The sequence below is a fragment of the Pan troglodytes genome, chromosome 6, assembly GCF_028858775.2.
Source record: "Pan troglodytes isolate AG18354 chromosome 6, NHGRI_mPanTro3-v2.0_pri, whole genome shotgun sequence".
In the NCBI taxonomy this organism is placed as follows: domain Eukaryota; kingdom Metazoa; phylum Chordata; class Mammalia; order Primates; family Hominidae; genus Pan; species Pan troglodytes.
Genome location: NC_072404.2, coordinates 101951362 through 101968395, shown reverse-complemented (window position 1 = coordinate 101968395; position 17034 = coordinate 101951362). Strand labels below are relative to the sequence as shown.

Below are 17034 nucleotides of genomic sequence, written 5' to 3'. Positions count from 1 at the left end.
GTTGGGAGCATCTGTCACATAGTGTAGCATGAAAAATGCAGGGAGGGAGGCAGAGATCGGGAAAGATGATTTTAAAGCATGTTCTTGTATGTAATGAGTGTAATTCCCATTTTGCCATTTCCAAGAGTCCGGAGAAGATCCTAATTGATTTTCAACTACTTCCTAATGATACTTGCTAAGATGAACCCAGAGGGGTCGCTTTATCTATAAATACTTACTAAATATGATTATCTTCTCTGGAGCCCAGATCATCTTCCTTAAAGTTGCAGTGCGGTAGTGCCAATATTACGATATGCTATGCAGTAAAGTTGGCCCTGTGTGTGTTTATTGCCCTTACGAGTTTATAAACAGGCTCCTTGACGATAGGGATTTTTCTTAATCATCTTTGCGCCCTACCCAGCTCCAGCTTCCAGCCACCCAGTTAGTGAAAACTGTACAAACTACATGTTCAAAAATTAGTGTGAAATGAATGCATAGGTGATGAATGAATGGGATTGAAATTAAAGGGTGATTTCGTTAGCAGCGTCTATGACAGCACTGTCTTTCCCCCCACCAGCTGATGGGCTCCGTGAGGGACCAAGGCTCTTTGGTCCTCACTTTGTCCCCAGCACTTGCACTCTGTCAAGCACAAAATAAGCATCGGGAGAATCTTTGTGTCCCCTCGAATGAGTATTTCAGTGTATCAAGAATGGAAGAAAGGCCAAGCGCAGTGGCTCATGCCTGTAATCCCAGCACTTTGGGTCGAGGCGGGCGGATCACTTGAGGTCAGGAGTTATAGACCAGCCTGGCCAACATGGTAAAACCCTGTCTCTACTAAAAATACAAAAAATTTAGCCCGGCGTGTTGACGGCCGCCTGTAATCTCAGCTACTCGGGATGCTGAGGCAGGAAAATCGCTTGAACCCGGGAGGTGGAGGCTGCAGTGAGCCTAGATCGTGCCACTGCACTCCAGCCTGGGCGACGGAGCGAGAGTCTGTCTAAAAAAAAAAAAAAAAAAAAAAAAAAAAAAAAAAAAAAAAAGAATGGAAGAAAGCACAACAATCCAAGGCCAAACTGAAGCGAGCTGCCTTGGTGGGGCTCCGGTGCAGAAGTGCAGCGTCGCCTGCTCTTGGGTGCCTAATAAACGACCGGACTCCTGCAGGCGCTCCGCCAACTGCAGCGATCTCTGGAGCCAGCCTGTCCTCCACAGAGATAGGGGGCGCTGTAGCAGAGCGCGGTCGTCGAGTCCGCGTGGTGCCGCTCTCTAGGCGGAGTTGGGAGGCGGCAAGAGGACCTGCGGCAGGCCCTCTTCGGCAGTCTCTCCGGCCCGGTTTCCCTCGGCGTGCTACTGTGCGCTCGATCCAGCACCATGGGGAAGCGGGACAATCGGGTGGTGAGTACTCAGCCGGGAAAACAGTGGGGCGACGCAGGGCCCGGCGGCAGGACAGCGAGAACCCTCGCTGTTCCCGGCCGGGCCGGAGGGCAAGCGGCAGCCCTTGGACGTGGGGCCTGGAGACCCAGCACCCTCCGCCGATCCCAGATGCGCGTGCGCCGCGCACGCAGTTGGCGCTTTAGGGTCCCCAGCTCTCTCTTGCCCGCCCCTTTTTTCTTCCCTCACCTCGTCGCTCTTTCTGGCGCTGCTGGTTTGCACTCTTGCCTGCTGTACGCGGGCCCCCAGTGCCCACTTAGAACCGCGAGGGCTCGGGGAACACCCCCCCACCTGGCCCCGCCATGTAACTCCGAAGTCTTAGGCCCTTGGAGGCACCCGACTCACCCGCCCCTTGGTATCGGCCACCCGAGGTCCGCACCCCTCTCCTGCGCACCCAAGTGGGAGGGAGGCACAGAGGCCTCGACGCGGTCCCTGTGCCGGAGAGCCAGCAGCGCGCCTGGTTTTAGCGACAAGCAGGCTCCCGTTTGAAAATGGGATGGCAGCATTTGCTTTCGTGTCTCCAGCGCCCTGTAGGACCTGGCCCCCATAGACACTGTGAGGGAATGAATGGCGTGAAAATAGTTGGCTTTCGAGTCCAACACAAAACTGGAATGTCAGTTTTGTTCCGTCGGAAGTTGGGTGACCTAGAACAAGTTACTTTTCTTCTCTGTGCCTTCGTTTATAAAAGGGGATCATTATTATCTACAACCTTACAGATTAATTGAAATCACAAAAGGCAAGATGTGTGAGCGAGTACTGGGCATGAAAATTATTACTCTAGTAAATGAGATAAAAGAGATGCATAAATAACTTACAGCAGAAAGAGTAGGAAATGGTCCTTGATAGTTGTTAGAGATTCTAAAGGCATTCAAAAGAAAAGGTGCTTTTGAGAAGCGGAGATGGGAGGAAAGTATTCTAGACCGCTGGGGCGGGGGGCTGAAAAACTCAGGTTATGAATCAGATTGAATGAGTAGTAAACATAATGAAATAACAATAAGCTTAGGTTGCAGCCTGACAATTCCTGGGCTTGCCTGTGACAAAGTTTTAGCCACTGAGTAGCAAAATGAAGAAAATGCACGTAAAACGAATGTGCTACGTTTCTTGAACTCGCTTTTTTATTCAACAATTATTTGCAAGTTGTGTGTGTCTCACACCAAAGGAGACTTAACATTTACGAAATGATGACACTTGCCATCTGTAGTAGCCAGTTCTTGCATGGCTTTTATAAAGAAAAACCTGAGGCTGGGTAATTTATAAAGAAAAGGGTTTAATTGGCTCAGGGTTCTATGGGCTGTACAGGAAGCTTAGCGGCATCTGCTTCTGGGGAGGCCTCAGGGAGCTGTTACTCATGGTGGAAGGCAAAGCAGGAGCAGGCGTTTTACATGGCAGGAGCGGGACCAAGAGAGGGACGGGGAGAGTTGCTACACAGTTTTAAACAACCGCATCTCTTGAGAACTCATCTCTATGCAGTCCGGGGGAGAGGAGGATGCTAAGCCATTCATGAGAACTCCGCCCCCATGATCCAGTCACCTCCCACCAGGCCCCACCTCCAATATTGGGGATTACAATTCGACATGAGATTTGGGCGGGGACACAGATCCAAACCATTTCACCATCTTAAAAACTTTGTAGTTCTGTATAGTCTTTATAATGGAAAATGTCTAGGAACCACTGTGGTAGTGAATCTTGATTACAAGATAGCGGGATGTTCTTTCTCCTGGCTGTAGGTGAGACTTTGTTGTGCTATCTTGATTGTCATGGCGTTGAAATTATGTAGCATAACACCATTTCAGCATAGGAGCATCCTTAGGTGTTTGAGTATTTTGGGCTCTTCTAATACCCTTGGGCCTTGAATGTTTAGAGATCACCTGACCTTGGATGCAGTTTCATATACAGACCTAAAATGTTTCATATTACTGAAAAAACTTTTTGGTTGAAACATTCCTCTAAAACATTTGAAAAACTTACCAAATTAGCTTCATGTACTAGAACATTTTGATAGCTCTGGGCTCTACTTACTACTTTTGGTATGCAGCTATGGCACAGAGTATTCTGGTAACATTTTGTGTGCACTTCAAAGATTGGGATTAAGAACAAGAAATTAAGAGGTAGAAGACACGTATTGTCTAATTCAGTCTCCTCATTGCATAGAGGAGGGGTAAGACTTTAAACTGGGACCAAAACTTCAGTCATCTGACACTCAATTCTGTACGTCTTAACTCTTGATTTTCTTTTTAAGACTTTTTTTTTTAAGCATTTTTAGTTTTACAGCAAAATTGAGAGGAAGGTACAAAGATATCCCGTTTACCTCCTGACCCCACTCGTACATAGCCTCCCCATTATGAACATCCTTCACCAGAGTGGTACATTTGTTAAAATTGATGAACCTACATTGACATGTTACTATCATCCAGTCAGTAGTTTACATTAGTGCTCACTCTTAGTGTTCATTCTCTATGGGCTTGGACAAATAAATTTATTTATTTATTTATTTAGACACAGTATCTCACTCTTGCCCAAGCTGGAGTGCAGTGTCGCCATCATGGCTCACTGCAGCTTCAACTTCCCAGGCTCAAGGGATGCTCTCACGTCAGCCTCCCAAGTAGCTGGGACCACAGGTGCGTGGAACCACACCTGGCTAATTTTTTGTTGTTTTTTTGTAGAGATGGGGTTTCACCATGCTGCCCAGGCTGGTCTCAAATTCCTGGCCTCAAGCAATCCTCCCGTCTCGGCCACCAAAAGTGTTCGGATTACAGGAGTGCCACCACATGCGGCCAACAAATTTATAATGACATGCGTTCACCAATATAGTATCATAAAGAGTAAAAATCCTCTCTTCGGCCTAGCCATTCCTCTACCACCCCTGTCCCCAAGTGTGGCAACCACTGATCTTTTTACTGACTCCATAGTTTTGCCATAACACTTGATTTGGAGCAACAAAATGAATATTTCCCTGTGAAAATATTGGCATTTTTTGAGATTGTCTCAAAAACAGTTCCTGTTCTTTCTTACATTGATGAAACAATCATAGTTTTAAAGATGATAGGATTGCTTTCCAAAAAAAGCCCCAGTGAATTTCAGGTTGAACAGTTTTTTTAATTTTTATTTTTAGAGCAGTTTTAGGTTCACAGCAAAATTGAACAGAAAGTACAGAGGGTTCCCATATACCTCCACACTTGTGCAGCTCTACCATTATCACCATTCGCCAGCACCAGCAGGGTGGTACCTTTGTTACATTTCATGAATCTACATCGACACATTATCATCACCCAGAGTCAGTAGTTTGCATTAGGGGTCACTCTTGGTATGCATTCTTGTACAGTTTTTATAACTGAACGTTTTAATTCAGGTCTTGTAAAGGGCTCTTAAGTTCATGATGGCCACCTTTTGTGCTTGTTATTTTCTGAAGTGTTCTTCATGTTCTTTTCTGCTACTTTGGGCCCTCTAAAATAGATGTATCCTCTAGATAAAAATAGGTAATCAAATTGACAAATGAAATTCTGCACATTGTGTCTTCAGCCAGTTTTACTGCATTGCTCTTTTTGTACCTGCCCACATACATATCCCCTTGAGACCAATTTGCCATCCTGAGTTTCAGAAACAAATCATTTTCTGTTATCTGAACTCATGCAGCAGTTTGAAGCCACAGAGAATTCTAGTTACATATGGATGTGAATGTTTGATTTACAAGGTCACAGTGTTTCTAATGATTAAGTCATAGTGAAATGTTTCAAGAAATTGCACAATCTCTATATTTTAGTGAATGCTTAACCATGCCACCCACTTAATGTTAGAAGCATTATTTTTCACACTGATACAAAAATGAAAACTCTTGTACCTTTGTAAAAATAGTTACTTGTTTTAAAAGCTTTCTGTTGTGCATAGTTTTAAAGAAAAGTATTGTTGCTTAATGAATAAGAGCAGACTATCAAGTGTTTTGCATGGAGCCTAGAACATAAGATGCACTTTAAAAAATATTGCTATTATAATTGAAATAAACAATGGAGATATTTGGAGTGTACTTAAGCAGACTGAGATAGTGTTTGTGGTCAAAAGCTTAAAAGTAAGCCTTATTCAGCAGTAGTTCATGTAATTGTACCCGTAGTCCTAGCATGTGAATATACTACTTTACTAGTATTTTCCTCTGAAAAGTAGGAATAGGTTGGTATGTACTTTATGAAAGCAGTTTGATAGTACACAGTAAGATGTAAAAATATTAATGTACTTTAAAGATACATGCTAGATAACTTGAAGACTGTAAAACATGGTAAATGTTATAATTTTTTTCATTAGAATTAAAAATTGCCACTGCATTATCTGTGAATTTTTACATAAGGACAGTTCAGCTCTCTGAGTTGGAGTGGCAGTATTGTGGTTGGATTTTTGTCATTTTCTTTACTTTTATTACTATAATAATGTTTACGCAGTTACATTTTTTGTTTTATAAAGGTAATCATTATTTAAAATTTTTTTCTCCAGTGTGTGAATGAATATGGATGTTTTCCTTTATATTTTGGTGCACATGCAGCCTAATTTTTCTGATTTTTAAATTTTTAGTTATTTATTAAAATAATTCTTTCATTTTGGCAACTTGCCTTTGCTTTTCACTTGAGAAATCTTAAACATTTTCTTATCAGGAACTATGGATCTACTTCATTCATTTTAGTAGCTACGTAATATTTAACAGGGTGTATACTTTAATATATTTAGCGAATCCCAGTTTGATAGCTATTTGGGTGTTTTCAGTGTTTGCTGTTTTAGTAATTTAGACCTGAATATCCTTGATATGTGTATATTTGCACTCTTTGGAAATAAACAGTTTTTACAATTCTAACCTGAAATATTTTGCCATTAGGTACTGCCAAAATTATGACATGATACCAAGGAAATTAGAATGTGATCAATATTGTTGAAAACAAAAACAAAAACCTGAGAACAGTTAAATTTAACAAAGGTAATTTGAGCAAGAAAAAGATTCTAGAACTTGAGGAAGATGTTCTACATCCTGGTGACCTATATTTGCAACAGGAAATGACATACAGAGATTACCTGATTGGTGCAGTTCTGAGTTTGCCTTATTCGGGCATAATTTGGCAGCCTTCTGTTTGGGATTGGTTGAGGGTTGGGCTACTGTGATTGGCTGAGACTCAGTTGATTGGTTAAGAGGATATACTCTTTGATTAGGTTAGAACTTATTTGCACATCAAGCCAGGTTGCAGTTCACCATATACAGAGGGTTTTTGTTTTGTTTTGTTTAGTAGAGACAAGATTGGTCTCTCCTGAGCTCAAGCTCCTCCCACCTCACCCTCCCAAAGTGCTAGATTACAGGTGTGAGCCAGTGCACCTGGCCTTTTGGGCCAAATTTTATTACCCAAGTAGGAGGACGCTTTGAGCCCAACTTAACTGTGTTGAACAGTACAAATAATACTCCTGTTTTACAAACGGTGAACTAAGCTGCACATGGTACTTGCCTTCATTGTCTTCATTTCTGCCTTCGTTTGTCATACTTCCACACCAACTAATCGAAATGCTTAGCAAAAGCAGTTGAATGAAATATTTGAGGGTATAACAGTTTATACAAAAAATATAACAATATGCCTCTGTCTTTAACATTGCATATGATGTCCACATCTTGCCCTGATTCTGTAAACATTCCTTACATGAGGGGCTCTAGCATTTGTTCCTGCTTGTAGAGAAGTATGTCAAAGATTTGTCTTTTTCATTCCAAGTAATTAGGTTTTGTCAGTTGAATGGTAATAGTTCTCAGTATGTGTTGTTTATGCTGGTTTTATATTGTTTACTCTGACAGAGAAATCTGGAAGTATATAACTTTTATCTGTTATAAAAGTGGGAAATGATGGTCATTTTCATAGATTTTGTTAAACAAAATGCAACAAATATATTGTTTCCTTTCACTTATTTTGGATTATTACAAGATATAACACCTTAAACCAACCTTGAGGGTAGTCATTTTCAATCAAAATTCTTTTTATTTAAAAAGTAGAAGAGTTTCATAAATGTCTATTGACTGGGCACGGTGGCTCACACCTGTTGTCCTAGCTACTCAGGAGGCTGAGGTAGGGGGATTTTTCAAAGCTGCAGTGAGATATGATCACACCACTCACCACTGTACTCCAGCCTGGGCAAAAGAGCAAGACCCTTTCTTTTTTTTCTTTTTTTTTTTTTTGAGACAGTCTTGCTCTTTCGCCCAAGCTGGAGTGAAGTGGCACAATCTCAGCTCACTGCAACCTCTGCCTCCCGGGTTCAAGAGATTTTCCTGCCTCAGCCTCCTGAGTAGGCTGAGATTATAGGCACCCGCCACCACACTCAGCTAATTTTTGTGTTTTTAGTAGAGACAGGGTTTCGCCATGTTGGCCAGGCTGATCTCGAACTCCTGACTTCAGGTGATCCACCCGCCCCAGCCTCCCAAAGTGCTAGGATTACAAGCGTGAGCCACCGCGCCTGGCTGACCCTGTCTTTTAAAAAATAATAATAGTAATACATAAAATTTTTATTGACTTAAATTTGGAAAAACTAAATAGAAGAGGTAGAGACTGAATTAAAGACCAGACTTTATATCAGTAGCAATGCGAATTTTAATAAAACAACATCGCTTTGCTAAACACTGTCATTAACAAAGAAACCTTTTGCTTTGTTTTGCCTCAATATGCTTTTGAAAAAAATCTCTAAAATATTTTTCTGCTGTAGTAAGTGTAGTAGACAGCATGATTTAAATTTTTGCAGATGTTTTAATTGAGCTAAAATATGTATAACAAAATTTACCATTTTAACTGTTTCTAAGTATATAGTTTAGTGACATTAAGTACATTCATAGTGTTGTGCAACCATCATCACTATCCATTTTCATCATCCCAAACAAGAACCTCTGTATCAATAAACAATAAACTCCCAAATTCCTCTTCTCCCCAGACCCTGGTTAACCTCCATTCTACTTTCTTTTCTAGGTATCTCATATAAATGGAATCATATATTTGTTCTTTTGTGTTTTTCTTGTTTTATTTCATTTAGCATATTTTCAAGGCTCATCCAGGTTGTATATAGTATGTATCAGAATTGCATTCTTTTTTAAGGCTGAATAATATTCCATTGTATGTATATACCACAGTTTTGTTTATCCATTTATCCATAGATGGACATTTGCGTTGTTTCAGCATTTCAGCTTTTGTGAATTCTGCAGTTGTGAACATTTGTGTACAAGTATCTGTTTAGTCCCTTCTTTGAATTCTTTTGGGTGTATACCTAGATATAGGATCATGTGGTAGTTCTATGTTTAACTTTTTGAGGGACCACTAAACTGTTTTCCACAGTGGCCACACCATTTTACATTCCCACCAGCAATGTGAAAGGGTTCCAGTTTCTCTGCATCCTTGCTAACCCTTGCAATTTTCTGTTGGATAATAGCCATCCTAATGGGTATAGAATGGCATCTCTTTGTTGTTTCAATTTACATTTCCCTAATGACTAGTGATGTTGAACATTTTTTTATGTGTTTATTGGCCATTTACTATATACCTTCTTTAGAGAAATACCTATTCTTCTGCCCATTTTTTAATTACTTGGAGTTTTTTTGTTGTTGTTAAGTTGTAGGAGCTCATTTTACATTCTGGATATTAATCTCTTACTAGATTTATGATTTACAAATATTTTCTCTCATTCTGTGAATTGTCTTTTCACTCTTAACAGTGTCCTTTGATGCACAAACATTTTACATTTTGATGTTCTGTTTATTTTTTTGTTGCCTGCGTGTAATTTTTGATGTTAACTATTTATGAATAAAATTGTCATCACTATGACATAGTATTTCGTGGGAGACAAGATGTAGTTGAATAAACAATGAATTTAGAGTTAGATCTTATTTAACTTCTTTAGAAATGAATTTATTTTATTTTATTTTATTTTATTTTATTTTATTTTATTTTATTTTGAGAGGGAGTCGCTCTGTCGCCCAGGCTGGAGTGCAGTGGCACGATCTCAGCTCACTGCAACCTCCACCTCCCGGGTTCAAGTGATTCTCCTGTCTCAACCTCCCGAGTAGCTAGGATTACAGGCGTGTGCCACCACACCTGACTAATTTTTGTATTTTTAGTAGAGGCAGGGTTTCACCACGTCGGCCAGGCTGGTCTTGAATTCCTGACTTCAGGTGTTCCACCTGCCTCAACCTCCCAAAGTGCTGGGGTTACAGGCGTGAGCCACTGCACCAAGCCTGGAATTGAGTTTCTTAATTTTCTAGTGAACATACTGGTATCACCCTCACAGAGTTACTGGGCTTTAGGAGAAAGAGCTGTAAAGCCATCAGTAGGTCAGAGGTATCTATTATTTCATCAAATCTCTTGTAAAACACACACACACACACAATTTTCTCCCAAACTTTTAAGGCTTAAAAGAGGATTAAATTAATTTTTTTAGAATAAAGAGTTGGTTAGTCAGATTGCATATACTTAGCTGGATATATTATGCATTTATAGTAAAGATTACTTGATGAGTAAGTGAGGTTTTGCATGTTTAATGATTGCTTTAATGGATTAATTGTTGTTCTTTCCCCAAGGCCTATATGAACCCAATAGCAATGGCGAGATCAAGGGGTCCAATCCAGTCTTCAGGGCCAACAATACAGGATTATCTGAATCGACCAAGGCCTACCTGGTATTTGTGAAACACTTTACCTATTTATAAGCTTTTATCAACTTTTTAAAGTTTATTCTTAAGACTTTAATTGATTTTATTGATTGCCAAGCAATTGCCAGATAAGTAATTTTTTTAAGTAACATTTGATATGTGCTTTCTTTTGAATGTGTGAAACACGTGTACAATTATAAAGCAAACATTTAAGAACCCACTACCCAGAATAGCCAAAGCACTGCCAGGTAACTTTTTCATACCAGTCTCTTCTCTATTCCATAAAAGACCCTAACCTTGCAGTGGTCAAAGCTATTTAGTGAGTTTAAGTAGTCTTGTCCTTTACTGATGTGTAACCAGATAGCAGGAAGAATAATATTCAGCTTTGTTTCTAGTTTTATCTGCCAGCTTTTCAATGAATTAGAAAAACTGACTGATTTTTGTAAATAAAGCATCAGAGTATGGGCCATGTTATTCTTTAGTATGTCTTCCTCGTTATTAATACCATACTCCTGAGACAACATACAACACAGGCTTCAGAGCTGTTAACTTCAGAATCCCAAGTGCCCCTGAAAACTGGGCAACTGGTTGAAAAGTATGCTTATGTATAATAGGGAATCCTTCCTTTGAGTTAAATAAGAAGTAAGGATTGTTTACCAGTGTGTGTGAATGCCATTGTTAACCATTGCAGCATACCAGAAAATGCATTATCCCAAAACAAAGTATGTTTTAATGGGGAGAGGGAATGAACTTTCAAGGAGAAATGTCCAAGTAAATATATTACATGTGTATCTGAAATCATCAAGACAGCCCTCAGGTTGAGTAACTCGTAGGGACTCACTGGAGTTTCAGCAGATAGTCGTACTCATGGTAAGATTTATTACTGTGAAAGGCTACCAAGCACAATCAGCAAAAGGAAAAGGCACAGGGAGCAAAGTTTGGGTAAGTCCTGGAGCAGGCTTTGAAGGGTCCTCCCCTAGTGGGATCACATGAGAGGCACTTAATGCCCTTAGTAAGGAGTTGTGATAATACATGTGAGATTTTGGCAACCAATTGAAGCTCATTAGAGACTCAGTGCCCAGGGTTTTTATTGAGGCTGGTCAGCCTCTGCCTGTCATGTACCAAAATTCCAGATTCCAGGGCTGGGCATGGTTGCTCATGCCTACAGTTTCAGCACTTTGGGAGGCCGAGGCAGGAGGATTGCTTGAGGCCAGGAGTTTGAGATCAGCCTGGGCAACATAGCAAGATGCTGTCTCTACAAAAAATATATATGTATTTTTTTTTTTTTAATTAGCTGGATGTGGTAGTACATGCCTGTAGTCTTAGCTACTTGGGATACTGAGGCAGGAGGATTGCTTGAGGCCAGGAGTTGAAGATTACAGTGAACTATGATCATGCCACTACATTCTAGCTTGGGTGACAGAGCAAGGCCTTGTCTCTTTTAAAAAAAAATTCCAGCTTCCCAGAAGGAAAACAGGTATTTAGCTTGAACTACATTGTTTGTACAAACAGTTTTAGGCACAATGATCTGCTCTTATCAGAGAATAGTAAGAATCCTCCGAATTCAAGTTCCCAGATGCCCACCTAGGGCCAGTCTTTTAAGTGTGTCTTTCCAAGATTAAGCAGTCAGGCGAGCTGTATTAACTCTTCTCTGCACAGCATGTTAGGTACCTTATTAAATGGGTCATATATAGAATGTAGTAGTTCAGTCAGATAGATTTCAGGGCATCCTAACACTGAAAACTACCAGGTTTATGACCTTAGGTGGATTTCTTACCTTCTCCAAGCTTCAGTTTCTTTATCTATAAAATGGGGATCCATACCTTTTCTCACAGGGTCGTTGTGAGGATTAAATGAAAATGTATTTTAAATAGTGCCTGTTGTAAGTGCTTAGATGTTTGGTGTATTAGCTGTTTTTTTTTTTTTTTGACGGAGTCTCGCTCTGTCGCCCAGGCTGGAGTGCAGTGGCGCGATCTCGGCTCACTGCAAGCTCCGCCTCCCGGGTTCACGCCATTCTCCTGCCTCAGCCTCCCGAGTAGCTGGGACTACAGGCGCCCGCTACCACGCCCGGCTAATTTTTTGTATTTTTAGTAGAGACGGGGTTTCACCGTGTTAGCCAGGATGGTCTCGATCTCCTGACCTCGTGATCCGCCCGCCTCGGCCTCCCAAAGTGCTGGGATTACAGGCGTGAGCCACCGCGCCCGGCCGTATTAGCTCTTATAATCCATATTTAGAAAAGGAGTGATTAGTGTTATTTATTTAGCTTTATTATGGTAATTTATTTTTATAAACGTGAACAAAGAAATTGAAATGTTACCAACATTGAATAGAAGTCTATTAGAATATTTAGAAGAGTTTATGAAATTTTGTTGTCTTATTTGTAAGCATTTATCTAATTTGAATTGCTTGAAATTTTGTTTGTACATTCTATTTTTTAAGGGAAGAAGTAAAAGAGCAACTAGAAAAGAAAAAGAAAGGCTCCAAGGCTTTGGCTGAATTTGAAGAAAAAATGAATGAGGTTTGTAAAAAGTACCTGTTAAAAAAATAGACTAATTTGGCCAGTTATGGTGGCTCATACCTATAATTCCAGCACTTTGGGAGGCCGAAACGGGAGGCCAGGAGTTCAAGACCAGCCTGGGCAACAAAGTAAGGCCCCCCCCCGCCGCCCTTGTCTCCATTAAAAAAAAGAAAATACCTTAAGTATTTGGGCATAGCTCTCTCAGTTAAAGAGGTTCTGTATTTTAGAAGTGTTATTGTTATGGTGAATACAAGTTTGTATTTACGTGCATGCTTTAAAAAATGGAGAATAATCATCTTGTAATGTAAGTCATCTAAGACTTAGATAACTTGGATTCCAAGTTAGGGTTGAGCAGTCCTCCTACTTCAGCCTCCTGAGTAGCTGGGACCACAGTTGCAGGCCACTATGCCCAGCTAATTTTTTTTTTATCTTTAGTAGAGACAGGTTCTCACTATGTTGCCCAGGCTGGTCTCCAACTTCTGAGCTCAAGCGATCTTCCCACCTTAGCCTCCCAAAGTACTGTGATTACAGGTGTGAGCCATTATACCCAGCCTGTTTGCTTGTTTTGATTACAAACATGTATATAACATATCAATCACAGTAATGATTAATTCAACTTTTACAGCCTAGACAGAGAATCTAGCCATCTTTGTTGAAAAGAGACCTCAGCTTCAGTAATAATGCCTGCTGCTCAATAATACAGAACCCCTATCCCTTAATATGCTCTTTGAAAAGAGCTAGTAGAGGGTCCTTTGGTGATAGGGTCAAGGATTGGCACCTGTGTTTCTTTTGACTGTAATTAGAAGCTGAAATGGGTGAGAGGTATTAAGAGGATGGAGGGAAGGAAGCAGTGGCTGTCTCTGTATATTAGGTGTATTGGAAAGGTTAGATAGCCTCTGATGGTGTTCATAACCTTTTTGCAGAACTGGAAGAAAGAACTGGAAAAACACAGGGAGAAATTGTTAAGTGGAAGTGAGAGCTCATCCAAAAAAAGACAGGTAATACCACTTTTAGTTTATTGCTATTCTTAATCTCATAGTTGGATTTTCATAATAATGCTGTATACTACTGTTAATAGATGCATTTGCAAACTCACATCAGCTTATTTAGACTTGTACTTTTGTTTCCATTTAGAGAAAGAAAAAAGAAAAGAAGAAATCTGGTAGGGTGAGCAAAAATTTTCCATTTTTCTAAACGTTACAATTAAGAGCCAACAAAAAAAGTAAGAATAATTTGTTTAACCTGTATGCTAAAGGTAGCTTAAACTCCAGATGAGTCAAGGAACTTAGAGGTTCTTTGATTGTGAAGAGTGATTTTGTTCTATCACTGACATAAAAAACGGTGCCAACCACCTTATAACGTAGTACATTTTCTGTTGCTATTTAAAGAGAAAGATTGGTGACCATGGCCACATATGTTAACTTGTTGAGCTTTTGTACAGGGAACAAGTGTGACATTTTATATTTTCATATTTATGACTTATGAATATGGCATCTGTTTCTCAGACACTAGATTGATTTCACTAAGTATTTGAGAGACTTTGTAAAAGAAAAACATTCTTGCATCTCACAAGCTTTAATTGTTTTGTGCTTGGTCAAGTATTCATCTTCTTCTTCATCAAGCTCTGATTCTTCCAGCAGTTCTTCTGATTCTGAAGATGAGGTAAGGTTTGCTTATAATGGTTCATGAAATAATATCTCTTAATTTCTTTAATGTCAAGTGGAAACCCATTGTGAAATATCTGTTAGAAATGTTGACTTCCAGGTTTTGATTAATTATCCATAACTTAGAGGACTAACATGAGTGAGTGGTAACTAGGAACTTAAATATTGGTATATAATATATTTTTTAGATTTTAAAATTTGTTTTGTTGACCTAAAAATATCAGTAGAAGAAAAAATTTGAAAAATCAAATGCTATTTGACTAGATGCTAGGCATTACATGTGATTCAAATCACTTGATCTTTATAACAGGAAAGTGATGTATTAAGTATTAAGAAAAAAATATAGAAGCTGATCCTTTTGTGAAATTTTGTTCACTGATAAAAGTTTTATATTAATAAATGTGTAAATTAGATTTTTGAGACAGAAAGCAAATGTTTCTAAAAATATTTTATGTAGGATAAGAAACAAGGAAAACGGAGAAAGAAAAAGAAGAACCGTTCACATAAATCTTCTGAAAGCTCCATGTCAGAAACTGAATCAGACAGTAAGGTAAATTATTTAAATTATTAATATATTGGATACAAAGACATTTAATTAAGTTTTTCTGCCTAAAGTTGCTCTCAATTTAAAAATAAGATAGTCTGATATTTGTACTTTGATGTTCTATGCCACTTAATTGATATACTTGATAATATCTTGCATGTGACATTTAATAATTCAAGTGCTTTCATATATATATATCTCCATGTCTCCACATTTCCATGGCAACTGACATTATTGTCCCTGTTTTCATAAAGAAGTTAGAGTTCAGATAAAAAGCATTGGCTTAAAATGATACAGCTGGAATTAGAATTAAAAGTTGAGTCTTTATCTTCTAAAATCTGGTCCAATGTCCTTTCTACTATACCGTACCTAAATTTGTTCTGTACTAACCAGGATTGTCAGACACACAGTTGGCTTTCAAACATTACTGGTCAGAAAAAAGTTAAGAAGTTCTCGGAAAAAAGTGTTGATTCCTGAGCCCTACCTCCAGAGTCTGTTTTAGTATCTGATTAGGCTTGGAAACCTACGTCTTTAACAGATGCCCTGTGTGATTCTGATACTGGGGTGTTTATGGACCACAATTTGACAAACACTGTACTAGAGTCTCAGGAAACCAAAGCAGCTGTCTGCATTTATGACAGATAGCTGCCTGCCCCCGTGAGAGATCTTCTGGCAAAATACCTAGCATCTAGAAAGTACTCAGTAAATGTTGGTTTTCTCTTTGTCTTTTAAAGCAGAAGAGCTAGTCTCATGATAATGATAGCTAACATTTATTGAGTGCCTACTATCTGTTAGGCACAATTCTAAGCACTTAATTTATTAACTCATTGAATCTCAACAACTTCAGGAAGGAATTTGGTAATCCGCTTTATGGATAAAGTGGATAAGGAAACTAGGCTTAGGAAGATTAATAGCTAGAACTCAAAGGATTCAAAAGCAGAAATTGTTGCCTCCTCAAATTAGAATACAACTCCAGTACATGTGACCACCATAAGCAAACACAGGCAATGGCATGAAGTCCTATTTTAAAATAAGCTGTGTGGGTATTACAGACAGTACTTATCATTTTAAGAGTAAATTTGGTATACAGCCAGATAAAGAAGCCTGTTTGCTTACAAGCAAATGTATACATAACTTATATTTCTCTTAAATTTTCGGAATAATATACTGGGATTGGAGTAGCCCTTTTTCAGTCATAGAGCAAATCACTTTTTGGGTGTTTTTGTCCTTGTTCTGTAATGCTGTGTCCTTGGCATTTAAAATTGATACATATATTTCTTTGTTTAGGATAGTTTAAAAAAGAAAAAGAAGTCAAAAGATGGAACTGAGAAAGAAAAGGTAACTATACTTTTACATTGCCTTAAGATAGTCTGTCATATAATACTTAATTGACTTAAATAACAATAATGTGTACCTCTTTTTAAGAGATGTATTTATTTTGTTTTTGTAATATTTTGTTTCAATTTAAAGCAATTTTTAATTTGGATTCATTATTGAAGATAAAGGATCAAAAGAGTATTCTAGGCCAAGAGTTTGAATTTATATAGGTTAATGGATTATCTCCGATTAAAAATACAAAATAATGCAGATTAGCAGATTAAACATTTCCTTTGATTTCTTTTTTTCTTTTTCTTTTGAGTTGGAGTCTCGCTTTGTCACCCAGGCTGGAGTACAGTGGTGCCATCTCAGCTCACTGCAACCTCTATCTCCTGGGTTCAAGCGATTTTCCTGCCTCAGCCTCCCTGTAGCTGGGACTACAGGTGTGTGTCACCACGCCAAGCTGATTTTTGTATTTTTAGTAGAGACGGTTTCGCCATGTTGGCCAGGCTGCTTTCAAAACCCTGACCTCAGGTGATGCGCCTTCCTCGGCCTCTCCGTGCCCAGCCTATTTCCTTTGATTTCTTAAATCATTTTGAAGAAGTCCCTTCCAATTAAAGAACATTAATTTCTCTTTCAAATTGAATATACCATAGATAAATATTGAAAAATCTTCTTACTATTGTAAATAAATGTTTTACCTTCATTTATAACTTACCTATATAGTTAAAGCAGAATTTATGCCTACCTTAATTTCTGGTTTACATTTAAAATTGTTATTCTGGTTATTAAAAATAAAGAAAAACCTAAAGAGGGCAGTAATAAAACTACAGACCAGTGTCACTAGTTTTTACTCAGAATTTACATATTTTTTTAATGATAGAAAATGAAACTGAAATTCAGTTTCAGTTTCATTTAATATACCATGGTACACAATGGTATATACC

General features: G+C 38.9%; 1 protein-coding gene across 5 annotated transcripts in view; it reads left to right on the top strand.

Annotated features, from left to right (window-relative positions):
- Positions 1 to 1244: 1244 nt before the first annotated feature.
- FAM133B (family with sequence similarity 133 member B) overlaps positions 1245 to 17034 on the top strand; it is a 29740-nt gene continuing 13950 nt past the window's right edge. For 2 of the 5 annotated variants that reach the window (NM_001251897.2, XM_009453232.5), the window contains 8 exon segments: positions 1251 to 1371; positions 9974 to 10071; positions 12484 to 12562; positions 13486 to 13560; positions 13697 to 13729; positions 14162 to 14224; positions 14684 to 14776; positions 16058 to 16108. In NM_001251897.2, the coding sequence (NP_001238826.1) occupies positions 1348 to 1371; positions 9974 to 10071; positions 12484 to 12562; positions 13486 to 13560; positions 13697 to 13729; positions 14162 to 14224; positions 14684 to 14776; positions 16058 to 16108 (516 nt within the window). In that variant the 5' untranslated portion in view covers positions 1251 to 1347. 5 annotated transcript variants of the gene reach the window in all.